The sequence below is a fragment of the Argopecten irradians genome, chromosome 14 (genome assembly GCF_041381155.1).
Source record: "Argopecten irradians isolate NY chromosome 14, Ai_NY, whole genome shotgun sequence".
Taxonomy (NCBI): domain Eukaryota; kingdom Metazoa; phylum Mollusca; class Bivalvia; order Pectinida; family Pectinidae; genus Argopecten; species Argopecten irradians.
In genome coordinates, this window is record NC_091147.1 from 27,339,049 (window position 1) to 27,355,174 (window position 16,126).

The window sequence follows — 16,126 nt, forward strand, 5'->3', positions numbered from 1 at the left end:
TGTGATCATGTTGCAGTTCTTCATGTCACATATGTTATGATTTACATACTTTAATTGCAAGGAAGACCACTATGTTACTGTAATTCAAAGCATCTCCTAAATTATTTATGATATCAAAATTCTGACATTATATGCATTGCATATAAATTTTAGAACAATATATTCTTATCTTGATAAACATATGAATTTCTAAAGAAAAAAAACAACAACAAAATATAAATGTTATCGTAAAACGATTATGGAGTGCATTAAAGATGGTTTAATGATTCATCCAGAAAACGCTTAAGCAAACTGTACACAAAACACTTAATTATCGAATTGAGGAAAGTTTTTAAAGATCGGGCGAAACATAATTTCACTTTGCCATGTTCATATATTAACATCAATCAATGTATTAACATATAATGATCAGAAGCCTTGAACATAATAGAGCATAGAATATAATAGGTAGACTGGTACCTAAACTTATGGCTTCAGTATTTTAAGTCTATGGTCCCAGACTGTTAATGACATCATTACATATTGTGCCGAAGAAATAATTCATGTAAATATCTATTTCACTTTGTTATAATTCTAAATTAACTATAGATGTTTAAGCTACAGTAAGGCGAGATGGAAAGTGACTCTTGATCTCCTTTTCATTTAAATACCACAGTTTTAACAGTCTATGGAAACTACATCTATCACATTAGAAAATTTAATACTGGATCGTCACGTATTATTATGGATCCTACTGTAAGATACCTAATGTCAGCTGGGTTAAAACACTTTCTACCACAAGATCACAATCTTTTAACTGAAGTAAAACAAGCTAGTAATGTTTGTAATGTTACGATTGTTGTAATCATATACCAATGAAGGTCATTAATTGATAATATGAAAATAGTTTAAAATATTTAAGCAGTAACACTTATATGCAATGCACCCAAATGCTCTATGTACGGGGATCCTTCGATATAACTATAACATGAACCCATATAAGGACGCTATTAAGAAAAGTGATTTGCCACTGAAGATGTTCAATAGTTGCCATGACAAGTACATTTCGGACAAGTTTCTTTTCAACCTTGAAACTTGTATTTCAAAAGACGTATATTCCAAATTTGTAATCAAGGTCTTTATTTTTTACATAAATGTAATTATGATGTCTTTTCTGACTTTTTTATACAGTAAACCAACTGATTTTCACGTGCGATTTCATTTCGAGTATTTCGCGAACAATAGAAAATCGTGAACATTAATCATCGTAAAACTCAATAACAAAAAAACCCATCCGACTGTGTAGTACATATCAAAGAGAATCGTATGACATCGCAAATTCAAATCACTGTGAAAACGATAACAGGAAAATAATTCGCCACGAAAACAAGTTGTTTTACAGTATTGCATAACCTAGCAGATGTTATGGACTAAATAAGGCTCCAACATTGATGTTGATTTCAGTTGTGTGTAACAAATATATGCACTTCTATAAGGAAGAAGCCATATTTAATAAAATAAAACAATAACTAAAACTTTACATTTAAGACATTGATATTTTAATATTTTATATAATATATGAATGTCTATGTATATATATAGAATATTTATATACGAAATTTTGCAGTTTATGTATAGGCTACAGCTTACGTTCTTCACTATGAAGACTATTCATAACTTTCACGACTTTGACACAATGAATAACACATTTCTTCAGATCATTAAGACAGGTGCACAATGAATCACATGACGTTACTTCCTGTTACGAATATTGCATGATGGGCATTGGATGAAATGACGATAAAGGCGCTATAGAAGGGAATGATGTATGCTCTTTAGAAGGAGCAGAAGTCATTGTCCGCGGGTGACAAACAAACCAGTCATTCAATTTAGGCACTTCCGGTACGGATATTCCATTATTCTGGTCCATGTGTGACGTGTGTGACGTAACAGATGACGTCAAAATGGGTTTGGTGTCCGTTACACTTTCTGTCGAAGGCGGTGATTGGTGCGAATGCATGGTGACGTCATTGGAAGGCGTCGTCCTTGTCAAAGACTCACTGCTTTCCGAGTGATCCTCCGAGTCCGATTTCTCCATATCCGGGGATATATCACCATGTATTTTCATGTGCTTCCTTAAGGAGCTGGGGTGAGTATAGCTTTTGTCACAGCCCCTCACGCGGCAATTGTATGGCTTGTCACTTGTGTGCACGTGACTGTGCTTCTTCCGGTCGGAACTGTTCGCAAATCTCCGGTCACAGCCGTCAAAATCACATTTGAAGGGTTTTTCACCTGCAATATATCAATAGAAAAATATATGAACAAATCTATTAAAAGCATTTGTTATGATAATGAAGTGCTTAATTGTGTCATCCAAATCAAACAAAGATAGTTCATGCGATAGAGCTTCTACAATGTCTCCTTGTGATAAAGGAATTGTTACTATACTTAAAGTGTTATCTCAGTAAAATACACTGTCGAATATAATGACAAATTACCTAGGTAATTGTATATCGTCATTAGGTTAACGCAAGTCGGCCCATTCATATAGAGCTGAACCCCAAGTAGGATCAGAAACTACAATTGTTTTAGACTTATTATCCCCTTCAAACTTCGAAAACACCATGTAAAATATATTTCAAAGATTAGAACACTTCTTCACACAAGCGAACGCTCATCGAAGACTGAAAAAATGAAACGTTGTCTCGGGTGACATAGGCAGGTCTGACACCTTTGTAGGAAGGCAATACGTAATGGTGTTTTAAATTGACATATAATGCTTTGGAACTGGAAGACATATTTATCAATATTAATCCCTATCAAAGATTTTCTGACAAAAGAACCACCACGTTGTTGGTTTTACCCCGAAAGACAACCTGTAAGAATTCCATGTGCGTACGTATAATCTCTTGACCTTGAAAGTGACATCACAAATTATGGAATGCCAGTAGAATGGGGCCTTTCGGACACACATTCAACACTGGATGGAAAGTGGTCTACTTTACAACAAATTGATCTCTGAAGAGAGCCTGTTCGACCTGTGTATGGGACAAGGCCTGGGTATTCAGGATCACATAATAGTCTCATCGACTTAGCGCTGTGAAGCTGAAAGAACATTTGACAAATAAGGTCCTCGACTTTGAAAAAGAAAAAATGTCACCCTTTGTTTGACAAGAACACTAGCGTGTCTGTTCCGCATTTAAGCGACTAGTATTTCCTTCAAACGGGTTATATATTTTTAGTTTGGGCTTTGGTCGAGTGAGTATTATTATGGTTGCAGAAAGTAATATCTTAATTTTATGATTCATTGTTTATTTTTTTCACCGCAGATAATATAAGTACAAAATTGCGTCAATTTGAAAGCATCTGAAACTTTTCAAAATCGATATTTTAGCTCACAGATACATTGAGCTGTTTTTTAAATGAATTGTTTACATTTAATATCAGTATAAGATACTACATAAAAGATACGAAAACAAATTTACAATTTCAAGTTGTTTTTTCTTCATGTTTGAGTTGATTTCTCTATCTTGGATCTCGTTGTCACTTCTACTCCCAATTATGAAATATGCAAAAATGTTCAATTCTAAAAAAATGATTATAGAACCGTTCCTAACCTTTGCTTCCTTCTTGTAACAGTCAGCTGTTAGTATTAGTTCTCAATGTGTAAAAATTCAGAAGGAATGTAATGAAATTTGTAACGCCAGGAAATAAATGTTAGAACACAATATAAAGCATAACTTAATAAATCACCATAAAGTCAGCGAGATGAGCAGATATCTTATAAAATGTACACAGCATGACGAGTCAGCAAAAAAGCAGGGAGAAAAAAAATAATACGACAGACGAATATATACTACTAAATGTCAGGGAAAGATATATTGAGTATATCTGGATACTTACCCAATACCACAAACGGAATATGGTGATCTATAATACAACAGACCAAAAGTCTTGGCCCATACCACTAACTCAAATGTATTAGCTCCATACCACATACCTTATAGGCTTGGCCCATACCACAAACCTTATAGGCCTGGCCCATACCACAATCATAAAAAACCTGACCCATTCCACAAATTGAATATACATAGCCCATACCACATACCTAAAGTCTTGGCCTATACCAGAAACATAAAAACCTGGCCCATTCCACAAAACGAATATATATAGCCCATACCACATACCTTACGTCTTGGCCCATACCACAATCATAAAAAACCTGGTCCATTCCACAAATCGAATAGATATAGCCCATACCACATATCTAAAGTCTTTGCCCTAACCAGAAACATAATAAACCTGGTTCAAACCTTAAATCTAGAAGATCTAACCCATACCACAAATCGAATATACTTGGCCCATACCATAACCTAATGGACCTGTCCCGTACCATAAACTTAATAGACTTAACCTGTACCACAAACTTAATAGACCTAGCCCATACCAAAACTTAATAGACCTAGCCCATACAAACACTTTGCCAATACCACAAAACTATTAGATCTAGCCCTTACCAACACTTTGTCAATATCACAAAACTAATAGACCTAGCCCATACCATCACTTTGCCAATACCACAAAACTAATAGACCTAGTCCGTACCACAAGTATAAACACCCTGGCCCATACCACAAATCGAATTTACCTAGTCTATACCACATACCTAAAGTCTTGGTCCATACCACAATCATAAAAACTCTTGTCCCTACCACATACCTAATAGAACTAGCCCATACCACAAACCTAATAGGGGTAGACAGTACCAAAATCGTAATAGTCCTGGCCCATACAACAAAATACACGAATCTGCCAAGCTAAACACCTACTGTAGAAAACCCATTATTTCTTATTATCTCTAGCAGTGACACCCAAGCCCCGCCCACTTTCGTTTACAGCTGTATATATGAGACATGAGCGAGATAAAATGTTACCCAACGCCTGTCAACAAGTCAATGTTTTGGGTTTATTTTAATGATTGTTCCGCAAAAAGATTCTGGAATGTTATTCCACTTTCAGTTTTGAAATAATAGGAGAGTCAAAATATATTATCCAATAGATGTCGAAAATTACTGTGTATGTCTATTTTTTGCGTTATATTTTTATTTATTATTTATCTTTTTATCATTAGTTGCTTTCTATTTACGATCTGTTTTGAAAAAAAAAATCACTAAAACATCTCATCATCAGTAGAATACACGGAATCATTAACCTGTTATGCAATAGTTGTCACAAATTACATTTCTTCTTATTTGTAATTGTTTAAGTTGTTATTTTTATTATCAATCTCTAACTAAGATCAGGTTTGAAAACATATATATTTCGAATGTCATTCAAAATCATATGATGACTGTAACGTGTTATAAAAAATTCTCATAAGAATACAGATTCAGTTTGCTTATTTTATTTTTTATATTCCCTTGTTCATTATTTTTGCTTTGCGTTTGATATTAAAATCAAGATAAAAAACTATTTTGTATTTCCAAATTGGATAATAGTCAACTAATCTTGTGCATTATGCTTGAAATTAGTGTCATTTCTAAAAGTTTTGAACACACGTGTAATATGTCGTCTTCAATTATAGTTTACTTTGCTTTACCATAACTTAAGAGAGTTATATTTTCCTTATCTATTTTACTAAACATGATCATATCATAATTATCAATGACAAGCTATAGAATGTCTTGTTGTAGACACTTTACCCCATAATATTGATTATAATGTACTTTGCTTTATCATAACATTATTCGCCTTACTAAAGTATTTTAATAAATCATATGATTAATAACAAGTGATAGATCAACTTAATGTAGTAATATATTCCATACCAATACTGTTGATTTCAAACAACAAACAAGTGATATGAGAGTTGTTCTGCTAAATGGCATGGTCTGGTTAGCTATGGTTGAAGTACCCCAGTAGGATGTCTATGCCGCGTTATGTCTGTGTCCCCCTCCCATCTCAGTAGACGTAACACCGCCTGGGCGGATTAATTTCCCTCCCCAAAACAACCTGTTTCCCAGCCGGGCTTCAACCATGTTACACAACCCCGGCTCTATGATTTTCTCATCAGGAGCCCCCGTCGACCAATAATCCAGTTGTTTTCAATCACCCAGGGATTATTTCTCCAGATAATTAGGGCGGCGCGTTCGAGTCGTGTAATTGATCAATGATATACGAAAAGAGCATTTCTTATCATTAAGTTCCCGTAAGCAAAGTTGGAACCACCGTCATCATGTCATGGCAGGGTAATCAATATGCACTATGTGTTTAAATCACGGAATTTTCCGGTGATAAATTTAGACCTAAATGGCTCCACAATGTGGTCAGCCTTTCTTAGATCTATAAACCGAACGAGTTTCTTAACACGATGGAAACGTTTTAACTAGTTTTTCTTGACAGAAACAAAGTTTATTGCAACAAAGAAAGGAATAGTGTGTATTTTTTATACTATGACTTTACATAATTACGAAAAGTTAGTGTCCATATCATCTTCATTCTTCAGTTAGCTTTTCACAGAACAGTTCAGCAAAGTGAAATGTATCGTTATGTTATTCTTAAAGATAAGAAATTATCATCAAAAGTTGATTCTAATTGTGCTTTTTCCAAGATTATAGAAAAAATTATAAATATCAAATACCAATTTTAAATAATAAACGTTTATATATAAATTTGTTTGTTCATGGAGAGCTTTTAACACAAATTCAAATAATGACTTGTAAGGATTTGTTGAATATGTCCATGGTGATGAAAAAAAAGTTTTTGAATACGGATAATAGGTATGCTGTATCACGCATATTACTATGTCTAACAATGATACACCCCTCTCTTGGATTACAATCAATTACCAACACAATGTAAGGTTTTACATAATGCTAATTGAGAGACATAATGCCCCAGTTTTCCTCTAGTGTTACTTGATATTTTCATTACACGGCGGGAAGAGCAAGCCTATTATTGTTCATTACACAAACGACTACTGGTAAATTTGTACGTTGTGTCCGGATAATTATAACAGAAATTCAATCTTTCTTATTATATTTCTCTGGAGTATACAGGTATATCATTTTTCAATTTTAATTCAGAGAGTTCTTACAACGCTATTATGTTTGTCTAGATGATAAGACTTGCATAAGTTGAATTGGTCAACACAAATAGGGTCTGTTTATAACCTTGATCATAAAGTCTGGGAGTGGTACCCAGGGAATATATGGGATTAATTTATTCTGCAATGTAGAGAACCCCCATATCCCACAACGATAAGGGTATATTGCATTGCAACATAAATAAGCTATATGATATCATGTAAATCTCAAATCGATTTTCTTCATTTTATCCACATATTTGAATTTACAAATATCCTACATATATTATATTGCCAACAGTAGATTATTGCAACATAATCAATAGATGAAAATGTGGTATTCATATGATATTTCATGATTACGTTTCTATATATATATTATTTGACAAGAAACTGATTGTCATATACTGTTCAATTTTTCCTACTTTACATATCTTAACATTTTCATAAAACATGATTGTATAATATCTGTATTCAAAATAATTTTTGTCGAATTGAAAAATCATGACTTTTGACGTTTGTTTGCATATATTTCTATCATGTTATGGTTTAAAATTTTCTTCTGCGATACTAAAATGCAAGTAATTTATATATTATATTTAAGATATGTACTTAAAATTATGATTAGTTAGGTAAATAAGCTTATGTTATTTAACATTTCTTAACTTCCAGCTTTTTTTCTCTTTTCATAATTCCAGTTTGAGCAACAGACAGCTCCAGTGACAAGAAGTTGAGGACATCATGAGGCAAAAATGTTCATTAAGAGGAAAGAAGATCTGACAAATCAGGTACCTGTAAATTGTTCATTTATTTTATTATCTCATTTATCTTGCCACTCTGGTTTTTTTTAATTTAGATAACCTGTTTTCTTTAACATTCGTTGTTATCCCTAACCCCTTTGTTTGATTTCAAGACGTAGTACACTTCGCGCTAGAGCTTTATGAAATACATTTGTTGGATTAATGTAAATAATCGATCTTTGTTTCAGACAGGACCACATTATAATGTATTTGTTTCGACATTTACTAAGTCAGAGGTGATTTATTGTAACACAAGTAGTTAAAAAGTAAATTTGAGGAAAATAATTACTTTTAAGCAAACGTAATTTAATGAAACTGTGTATTTCTTAACAATTACTTAATCGAAATTGGATTTATTGTAAACATATATACTGAAGTATATAATTTGAGCAATATTGATCCTAAAAAGCGATATATGAAGCCAATGATTTGAAAATGTGTAACTCATATTCGAATCGTTAGTTAAATCCATCACATTATAAATGTTCTAGTTTTTATTTCATCGGGTCAATTTGATATGATAAATTTGGATTGGTTTAGATAGCAATCAAAATGTTAGTTCAAATTTCCTACGATGTTTTTCCAAAAGTTCAATTGTTTCATAATATAGGAAATCGATTATCTAAAATATCTCAAAAGATAAATATAGAACTTCGGGTTATGCTTCGGTCACAACCCCTTCGATTAGGCTTAGGGCGTACTCCCGGCATAGGTTTTAGTCATTTTGGTCTGGATTCCGGCCGGACACCAGACATGGCCGGCCGGTGGCCGAGGCTTTCATACATAACCGGGCAGGTGCCCGAAGAATTTTAACTCGTAGTTAAAATCTCTCCGGTGTCCCGTAGATTTTTCATGATCGGCAACATATCCTTCACGCATTATTGAGTATCGTCCGATATTCGGCCGGGAATCGAGCGGCAATCACACCGCCCGACATTCGATTCGGGCCTGATACAACTATCGTTCGTTGTCCGTAAGATATTCGGGCGATATTTGTACGATGTCCGGCGAGAAGGCCGTTTATCGCCCGGACGTCATATGATAATCGGCCGATTAGCATTATGTGTTCGGTCGATATTCCCTGCCTCACCGGTCCCAAAAAAATTCTCTTTCGAAACAGACGCCGTGCGATTACCGCACGGCCTCCTTTTTATGCAAATGATGTGTGACACATTTTTGATCTGTGTTGTCCGATGTCAGAAAAAAGGCAAAACCACCGGTGTACTCCCTATTACCCTATATCCCCGGATACCGGCCGATCATTGTGATCCACAATAGTTTCGAATGAATAACATAACGTCCACGGAGAACAAAACGTAAAGTAAAACGATAAAAAACCCTTTAAAGACAACAATTCCTTTATGGTTACATAATATAAATGAAAATGCAACAGTTGTAATTTTGGTCATCAACCATAACGTATCACGAAAGATATCAAGTACGGTGCTAATTTCGTTAATAAAATTGTTGTCATTTATTTACAAAGATGCAGCTGTTTACGTTAAGAAACAAAACAATACTCTAGGAACAGTATCGAAATTACTTTGTTATTTTGGCATAATTTTATGTCGAAATAGCAGTTTTCTTTAATGACGTCTGAAAACGGATTTTAATAATTCAACTTAATCCATACTGAAAAGCCTTAATATGATGTTTATAAATATCTGTTAAGATTAATTCAGGTAAAACTATTATCAAGGACCTTATAATTAGTTTGTTTAAAATTATAGTCATAATATATGAAACTTTAATAAAAAAAACACGAACATACAATGAAGTGACATTACAAAGCATTTCAGCAATCTTTAAACTTTTAAATCTTAAGCATACATAATTGCATCCATAAAATGAAAATGCGATACCGTCCTATTTTTGGGGATGGTAATTATAAATGGTTAAGTTTATCTAGCTAGACAACTTTACATTGTCTAGGTCATTTGGTGTCTTTCTAGCTACCAGCGCGTCTTGAACAGTAAACAGTCCGACCCACTTTAATGATTTAATGGGATCAACATTAGACAATCAATTGGGCGCGATACAGTCCATGCCCATTATCAGTTAATATCTGTTTACATAATTACCATATCAGAACAGAAACCATAAGTAGTTTCGGAGGATTAGCGTTTGTAAACTTATTCATTACCACTTATGTTCATATTTCCATATATGACTTTGTTTACAAGCTTATGAAGTTTCACTAATTATAATTAACATCAAATATAAAATTGGAATCGATAAAATCTCATTCAACACGTACGTATGTTGACATTTGATATTTCAATACATGCCTTTCTTTACATGCTAAGGGATTTTCACTAATTATAATCAAAATATAATTTGAAAAGAAAATCTATGAAATATATTATTGTTTATGCTTGTATTATTTGGTCGTTTAAAGAAGTGTTATAAATTTGTATTTACTTTTGTAAATTAGATAACTCTTGTTTATTAATTTAACCGCAGCGTAAATAATTGTACATTCAGATGTTCACACTGTTGAGTAAGCTTAAACATACCAACATCAAAAAACTTTCAAATTAAGAGACATTTGTGCGTTATTATTTCTGTTTGCTTTTCTGACTTAATTAACAGATACAACCCTAAATATTTACCTTCATCGCTTCCCATAAACTTCACCAACACACGTGAATGATAGATTCACGAGAATTTTACTATAAGCATTAGACACACATTCTGTATACTAAATGCTCTCGCTTCTTTAACGGTTCACGAAGGAAAATGAATCTAATATTTAATATAAAATACCGTTACATCAATTATACCGTCATTAATTACTTTTCCTTTGATGTATACCGCCTTTTAGGCTTTCTCTGCGTTGATGAGGAAGACAGCACAAGCCGATACATATAGTAGCGTAATTACTCCATACACTTCAAACGCCCAAGCCATATTTTCCGTTTCCCGATTCTAACCATAGCTTAAAAGCAGCAAAAATGGAGAATATGTGACCGCGGAGTATTTCTAGCAAACTAGATCAAAGTTGAGGGCATTTCTGTCGAAATAATCATAACGTTTTTTATATGTGTTTTGCCATCTACAATGCTGGACTTTTCATATGCGTGAAAGAGTCGTTTTTCATACGATCTGCGTCCGTTAAAGATATATGTTTTCAATATATATATCGAGAGTTGATAATGACGATAGTATGCTCACAGGGAAAATCCACGAACTCAATTTCTCACGGGGGACCGCAAAAGATTTTGGTGGAAATAACATCTGCCTTTTGAGGTTCAGAGTGAACTTACGTATAGTGTATATTAGACTATATATACTCGCCAATCTTAGACGTCACAAAACCTATACAGCCTGAACCAAGCTAACACCAAGACAAATCGAGGCTGGTGGGAATTGGTAAATATTTATAACGACTACTTGACGATGTTTTCTACTACTATTAGGACACGGTAGTGATTTTTGTACGGGTCCACAGGGATATTTGGTAACATGACAAATGCTTGCCCCCACATGGAAAACAGATTTTAAGATGCGGTTTAGCACTAAAAGACTTTTTAACAGCTGATAGAAATTCAAGTTTTCTGCAACCTGAAGTCCTGAACCCAAGCAAGGTTCTCAGAGTAAGTTTATTATTTTGACACAAGTATAAATAATGTTTTAGGGGTGTGAGTGGTGTTTCGGCAATGTATAGTTCCCAAATGCGCTGTACCCATAGACCCAAAATATTTAAAGATGGAAAAGAATGATTGTTCTATACATGTAACATTGACAAAAATATCACATTCATATTTATTTTGAATGTCAACTGTCGTTGTCCTTATATAATATATTCTAACAGCTACTTTATCGTATTATCATGTATAATCTGAGAATAAAAATATGATCATAACAAAATTAGTGAAAGAATGACAAAAAGCGACGTTTACTCTACAAATAAATTTTATGTTAAAGGTAAGAAAACCTGTCTTAATTCTAATCAATTTTGTTTATAGAATTTGAATTTCAAAATTGATAATCATTTAAAGAATCAAATGGCTCAGATCAGACGTCGATGTTGGAAAATTTGCGTAATGCATTAAAACTATATACTATTTAAGATATGAAAATAGTTTTAATTCTTTATACCGATTACGCAACTTGATTCGTTATAATGTTTCAAATTTTATTACCTTGTATCATCTTCACATGAAGTGGGTCCTTAAAAAACGAAGTCAGTTAAATGCTACAGACTTAATGACGATTGCTTCTCATTAAAATCTTGAGCATACAAATTAAGACAAAGTGGACAAATTACTGATGTACATGAGAGGGTGAATTCGGCCCTGACGCTAATTTCATTAACCAGAATTTTAAAAATGTGTAAAGTAAACTAGTAATTATATCACTCAGAAATTTAATTATTAATTAGATCTTCCAAGTCTTCGGTTAATAAAACCAATTTCATTTTCCTGTATCTAATTATATTCGAATTTTTGTGGTAAATTTTTGAAATGACATAATGGAAAATGCTAAATAAATTTTATTTATTTAAGATTTTGGATATATTAGTCAAATTATGAATTTTTTCTTTGACATTTTGTCAAATAATCTTTAGCTTAATGAAGTTTTACATAAGGTTAACAACCTCGGCTGTGTACTGATTCTGTAACATTTTTGTCTTTAACCAAACTTTCAAACTAAAGAATTTACAACACCTTGATATTTTTCATATGTAGAATTTTGATATCCGAACCTTGAAAGTTAGTCTATTTACCATGTCATTTGCAATCATGTGATCAAATAAAATAAACAGGAAAAAATTAAAAACTTCATTAATATGAAAACCTACCCGTATGTATTCGTTTATGAATCTTGAGGTTCTCACTTCGGGCGAACACTTTTCCACATCCCGGAAACGGACAAGGAAAAGGTTTCTCTCCGGTATGGACACGGATGTGGTTTACTAGTTTGTATTTGGCCTTGAAGGGCTTTCCCTCTCTCGGACACTCCTGCCAAAAACAGGTATGGTTGGCCTGTTCCGGCCCTCCAACATGGTCAATCGTAATATGATTCACAATTTCGTGCATGGTAAAAAATACTTTATTACAAGGCTTTTTAGGTTCCGGTTGGTCCGGGTCGATCCACATGCACGTGCGTTCCTGCTTTATTGGGGGCCGCATATATCTGAAAAAGGGACCAGTCCCATTCTGTAACATGTTAATAGGGTTCATAAAGGGTTGATTCTCGTGACCATATTGTTCTGGTCTCGACGCCGGATTTAGTCCCATTTGGTCGTTCCTGGAAATATATTCCGAGCTATGTCCCGACATGTAGTACCCTGGTTGTCCATGCATGTGCTGCCTCGGGTTATGATATGACGTTACGTCATGTAGTCCCTGAAGAAGGACGTGCGGACTCACATCCTGGTGGTGTTGGGAGTGAAAGCCACTGGACGGCGGAGGAAATAACATCCCTGGACGAGAGGACACGTTACTGGACACTTCACTACCGGACAGTCCGAACTCCGCCGTCCGTCGGAGAAATAATTCCCGAGAGTTGAGATTTCCTACATTGCTATATGGTACACCGTACCCACTGGCTTGTCCATTGTAGTAACCGTATTGTTGATTTTGCACCATGGCGCTACCCTCGGGGTGACCGTATCCCACCCCCGGGGATGACAGATGCTGGGGGTCGCTTCGCTCCACAAAAGTGCCGATCATCGTTGAGCACACATTGAGCGAAAAATGCAATTGTCAACAAAATGTTTTCTCAATATACCACTTTGTCACCCTTTAAGTTAAAAATGATTTGTTTGTATGGCGAATTCAAACACTGATATCCGGCTAAATTTAGTCCATGACTATGTATGTATAGACTTATCGGGTGTTTAAAAGTAGACAAAACTATCAGCAGTAGTAGTAATATAAACACACCATCGATTCCTACAGAGACACGCCGACAAACTGTGAACTGTGGTGGAATGTTTCAGTCCAAGTTGTTTGCACTGCAGGCTGCTTAATCTTAAGCCACGCCCCTCGCAGTCGGTGATTGGCGGTAGGCCGGATTGATTGTCAGATTGTCGGCCACCCCTTTATGTTTCACAAGTTCACAAGGACTTCTAAACGTTTTTAATCCGGAATACCATTTTCAAATTTCGATGATATTTTCTAAACACTATTTCATATAGTTTCATATGGGGATGTTCATTTTTTATCGTCCCACAATACTGCAGGTAAATAGATAAAATCTAATTTGATAAACAATATAATATCAATCATATTTTTTTTTTCTTGAAGTCATTCTAATTTCATTTTTTTCTATACAAAATATTGAATACAAAATGTGTAATTTTAACAATCGCAGTTTAGATTTTATAAAAACAGAGACATATCCTAATGAACAATCCAATGTTCTTATTTTCCGTTTGCTCTTCTTTGTTTTCCAAAGAATGTTAACATATTTATCTAAATATTTTGATCGAAATTTGAATATGAAAGCAATCAAAAATCGTATTAATAATATATGATAAAAACACTAACACAGCTTTATCTTTTGATTGAGTTAAACCCATCATCGCAAAATACATTGAAATTACTAACTATCAAAGCCTAAATGTGTTGTAATACATTGTATGATTATTTTCTCGTGTATTTTGTAATAAACAATATTGGTTAAATTATTCATGTCTAAATATTTTCACAAATAATATTATTCGGTATATGAAATGATTGAATTAACTTTAAAAATATATAATCGTAAAGTCAGAAGCTGAAGAGAACCAAAGCTGAAGAGAACAGATAATGTGCAATTGGTGCTTAAAGATGCTCCACCGTCGACAGAGCATAAATGCCATTCATCATTTGAACAATAGTTAGTGTTAAATCATGTATACATATTCCTTATTAACACAAAAAATAATATAAAATAATTAATTTTGCCTTTGGGTCATGGGCAATAAGTACTTCATTCCATATAGGATATAGTGCCACGGATTTTTTTTGGGATGCAATTAATTATTTTTCATATTTTTAACTTGAAGGAAAATTAGAAGCTCAAACTTTTCAATGATGGTAATGGTGTAAAGTAAGTAACTTTTGTAACTAGAGAAAAATACTAAATCGTCTGCTCCTGTTTTTGATAATGAAAACATACAATTTGTCAGCTGTGGAGCATCTTTAATATGTCTGATTTCACCAAATCTTACTATACATGTATGTTATTTGATTTGTGTCGCAGCGATTACTAGACATGCGTTCGCACCTTCACCATAGTTATCCCCCTTAGACTAGCGTTATCTCCCTTGAAAGATGAGTCACTATATATACACACTGTTTAGTTATTTTGGCATTAATTGTCCACGTTATTTCCATTCGTATTTTATGCAGCATCATGTTACTGTGTAACATTAATTTCTATGTAATCACAATTTATGTAACTACAAGATCAGATGAATAGTATCTAAACGCACACGACATGCAGTATTATTTTAGTGGAAATCTGCTTTGAAAGTAGATCCAAAAGTATGAACTTCACGAAGACAGCCTAATCTGTTAATGTTTTTTCAACATATCCTTGTCCTGCTGTCATGTCTCAATGTTTAAATAACTCTTCCCTTGATAACTCTTTCTTTCTTTTTTTACAGAGAAATACGTATTCTTACGCAACGGCAACTTATGCAACTAGTACTACACGTTAAGATGGGTAGTTTGATTTCAAGATTTCAATATTTTATACATTCACTCAGACACACAATATAGTGTGTAACAAGAGGTCATACAATTTTAAACAGAATTAATGCTTGACAGGGAAAATGTAACATGATATGCAAAGAAAATACGGAAAAATACATACATATTAACATTTCATAATTGTAGTTATAAATAAACTTACCTACTACATAATCACAATGCTGGGTGATAAAAATGTGTTACAATAACTTGGCTATTTTTTTGATGAATAAACTGACATTTATATATAATTATGTTATACAAATCTAAAGATTGCTAACATTGTAACAACACACTAAATATCACAATGTTCTATAGAGTTTTATACCGTGTACATTACGTATCCATCTTGTCATGCTTATGTCTTTGTATACCATAATGTCCTCATGTAACACATTTTTATGTGTCTAAATGAAAAACTATTAAAATATTGAAAAATCTTGAAAATCCTTTTATAGAAATCTCCTTTGAAAGAAGATTCATAGATAGAAGTTGGTCACTTAATGCGTTTCACGTATTCATAAAATGCTGTCAGACTTTCTTGCTTTGAGTAACTCTTCCCTAGAAATGTTCTTTCT

The 16,126-nt window shown here is 33.6% G+C and overlaps 1 protein-coding gene across 1 annotated transcript; it reads right to left on the reverse strand.

The window, feature by feature from the left end:
• Nucleotides 1-220: 220 nt before the first annotated feature.
• Nucleotides 221-13,775, reverse strand: LOC138307771 (zinc finger protein ZIC 4-like). The gene is made up of 2 exons (XM_069248648.1): nucleotides 12,668-13,775; nucleotides 221-2,271 (listed from the first exon to the last, which is right to left on the reverse strand). The coding sequence occupies exons 1-2, from the start codon at nucleotides 13,539-13,541 to the stop codon at nucleotides 1,742-1,744; spliced, it is 1,404 nt and encodes a 467-aa protein (XP_069104749.1). The 5' UTR covers nucleotides 13,542-13,775; the 3' UTR covers nucleotides 221-1,741.
• Nucleotides 13,776-16,126: the final 2,351 nt, after the last annotated feature.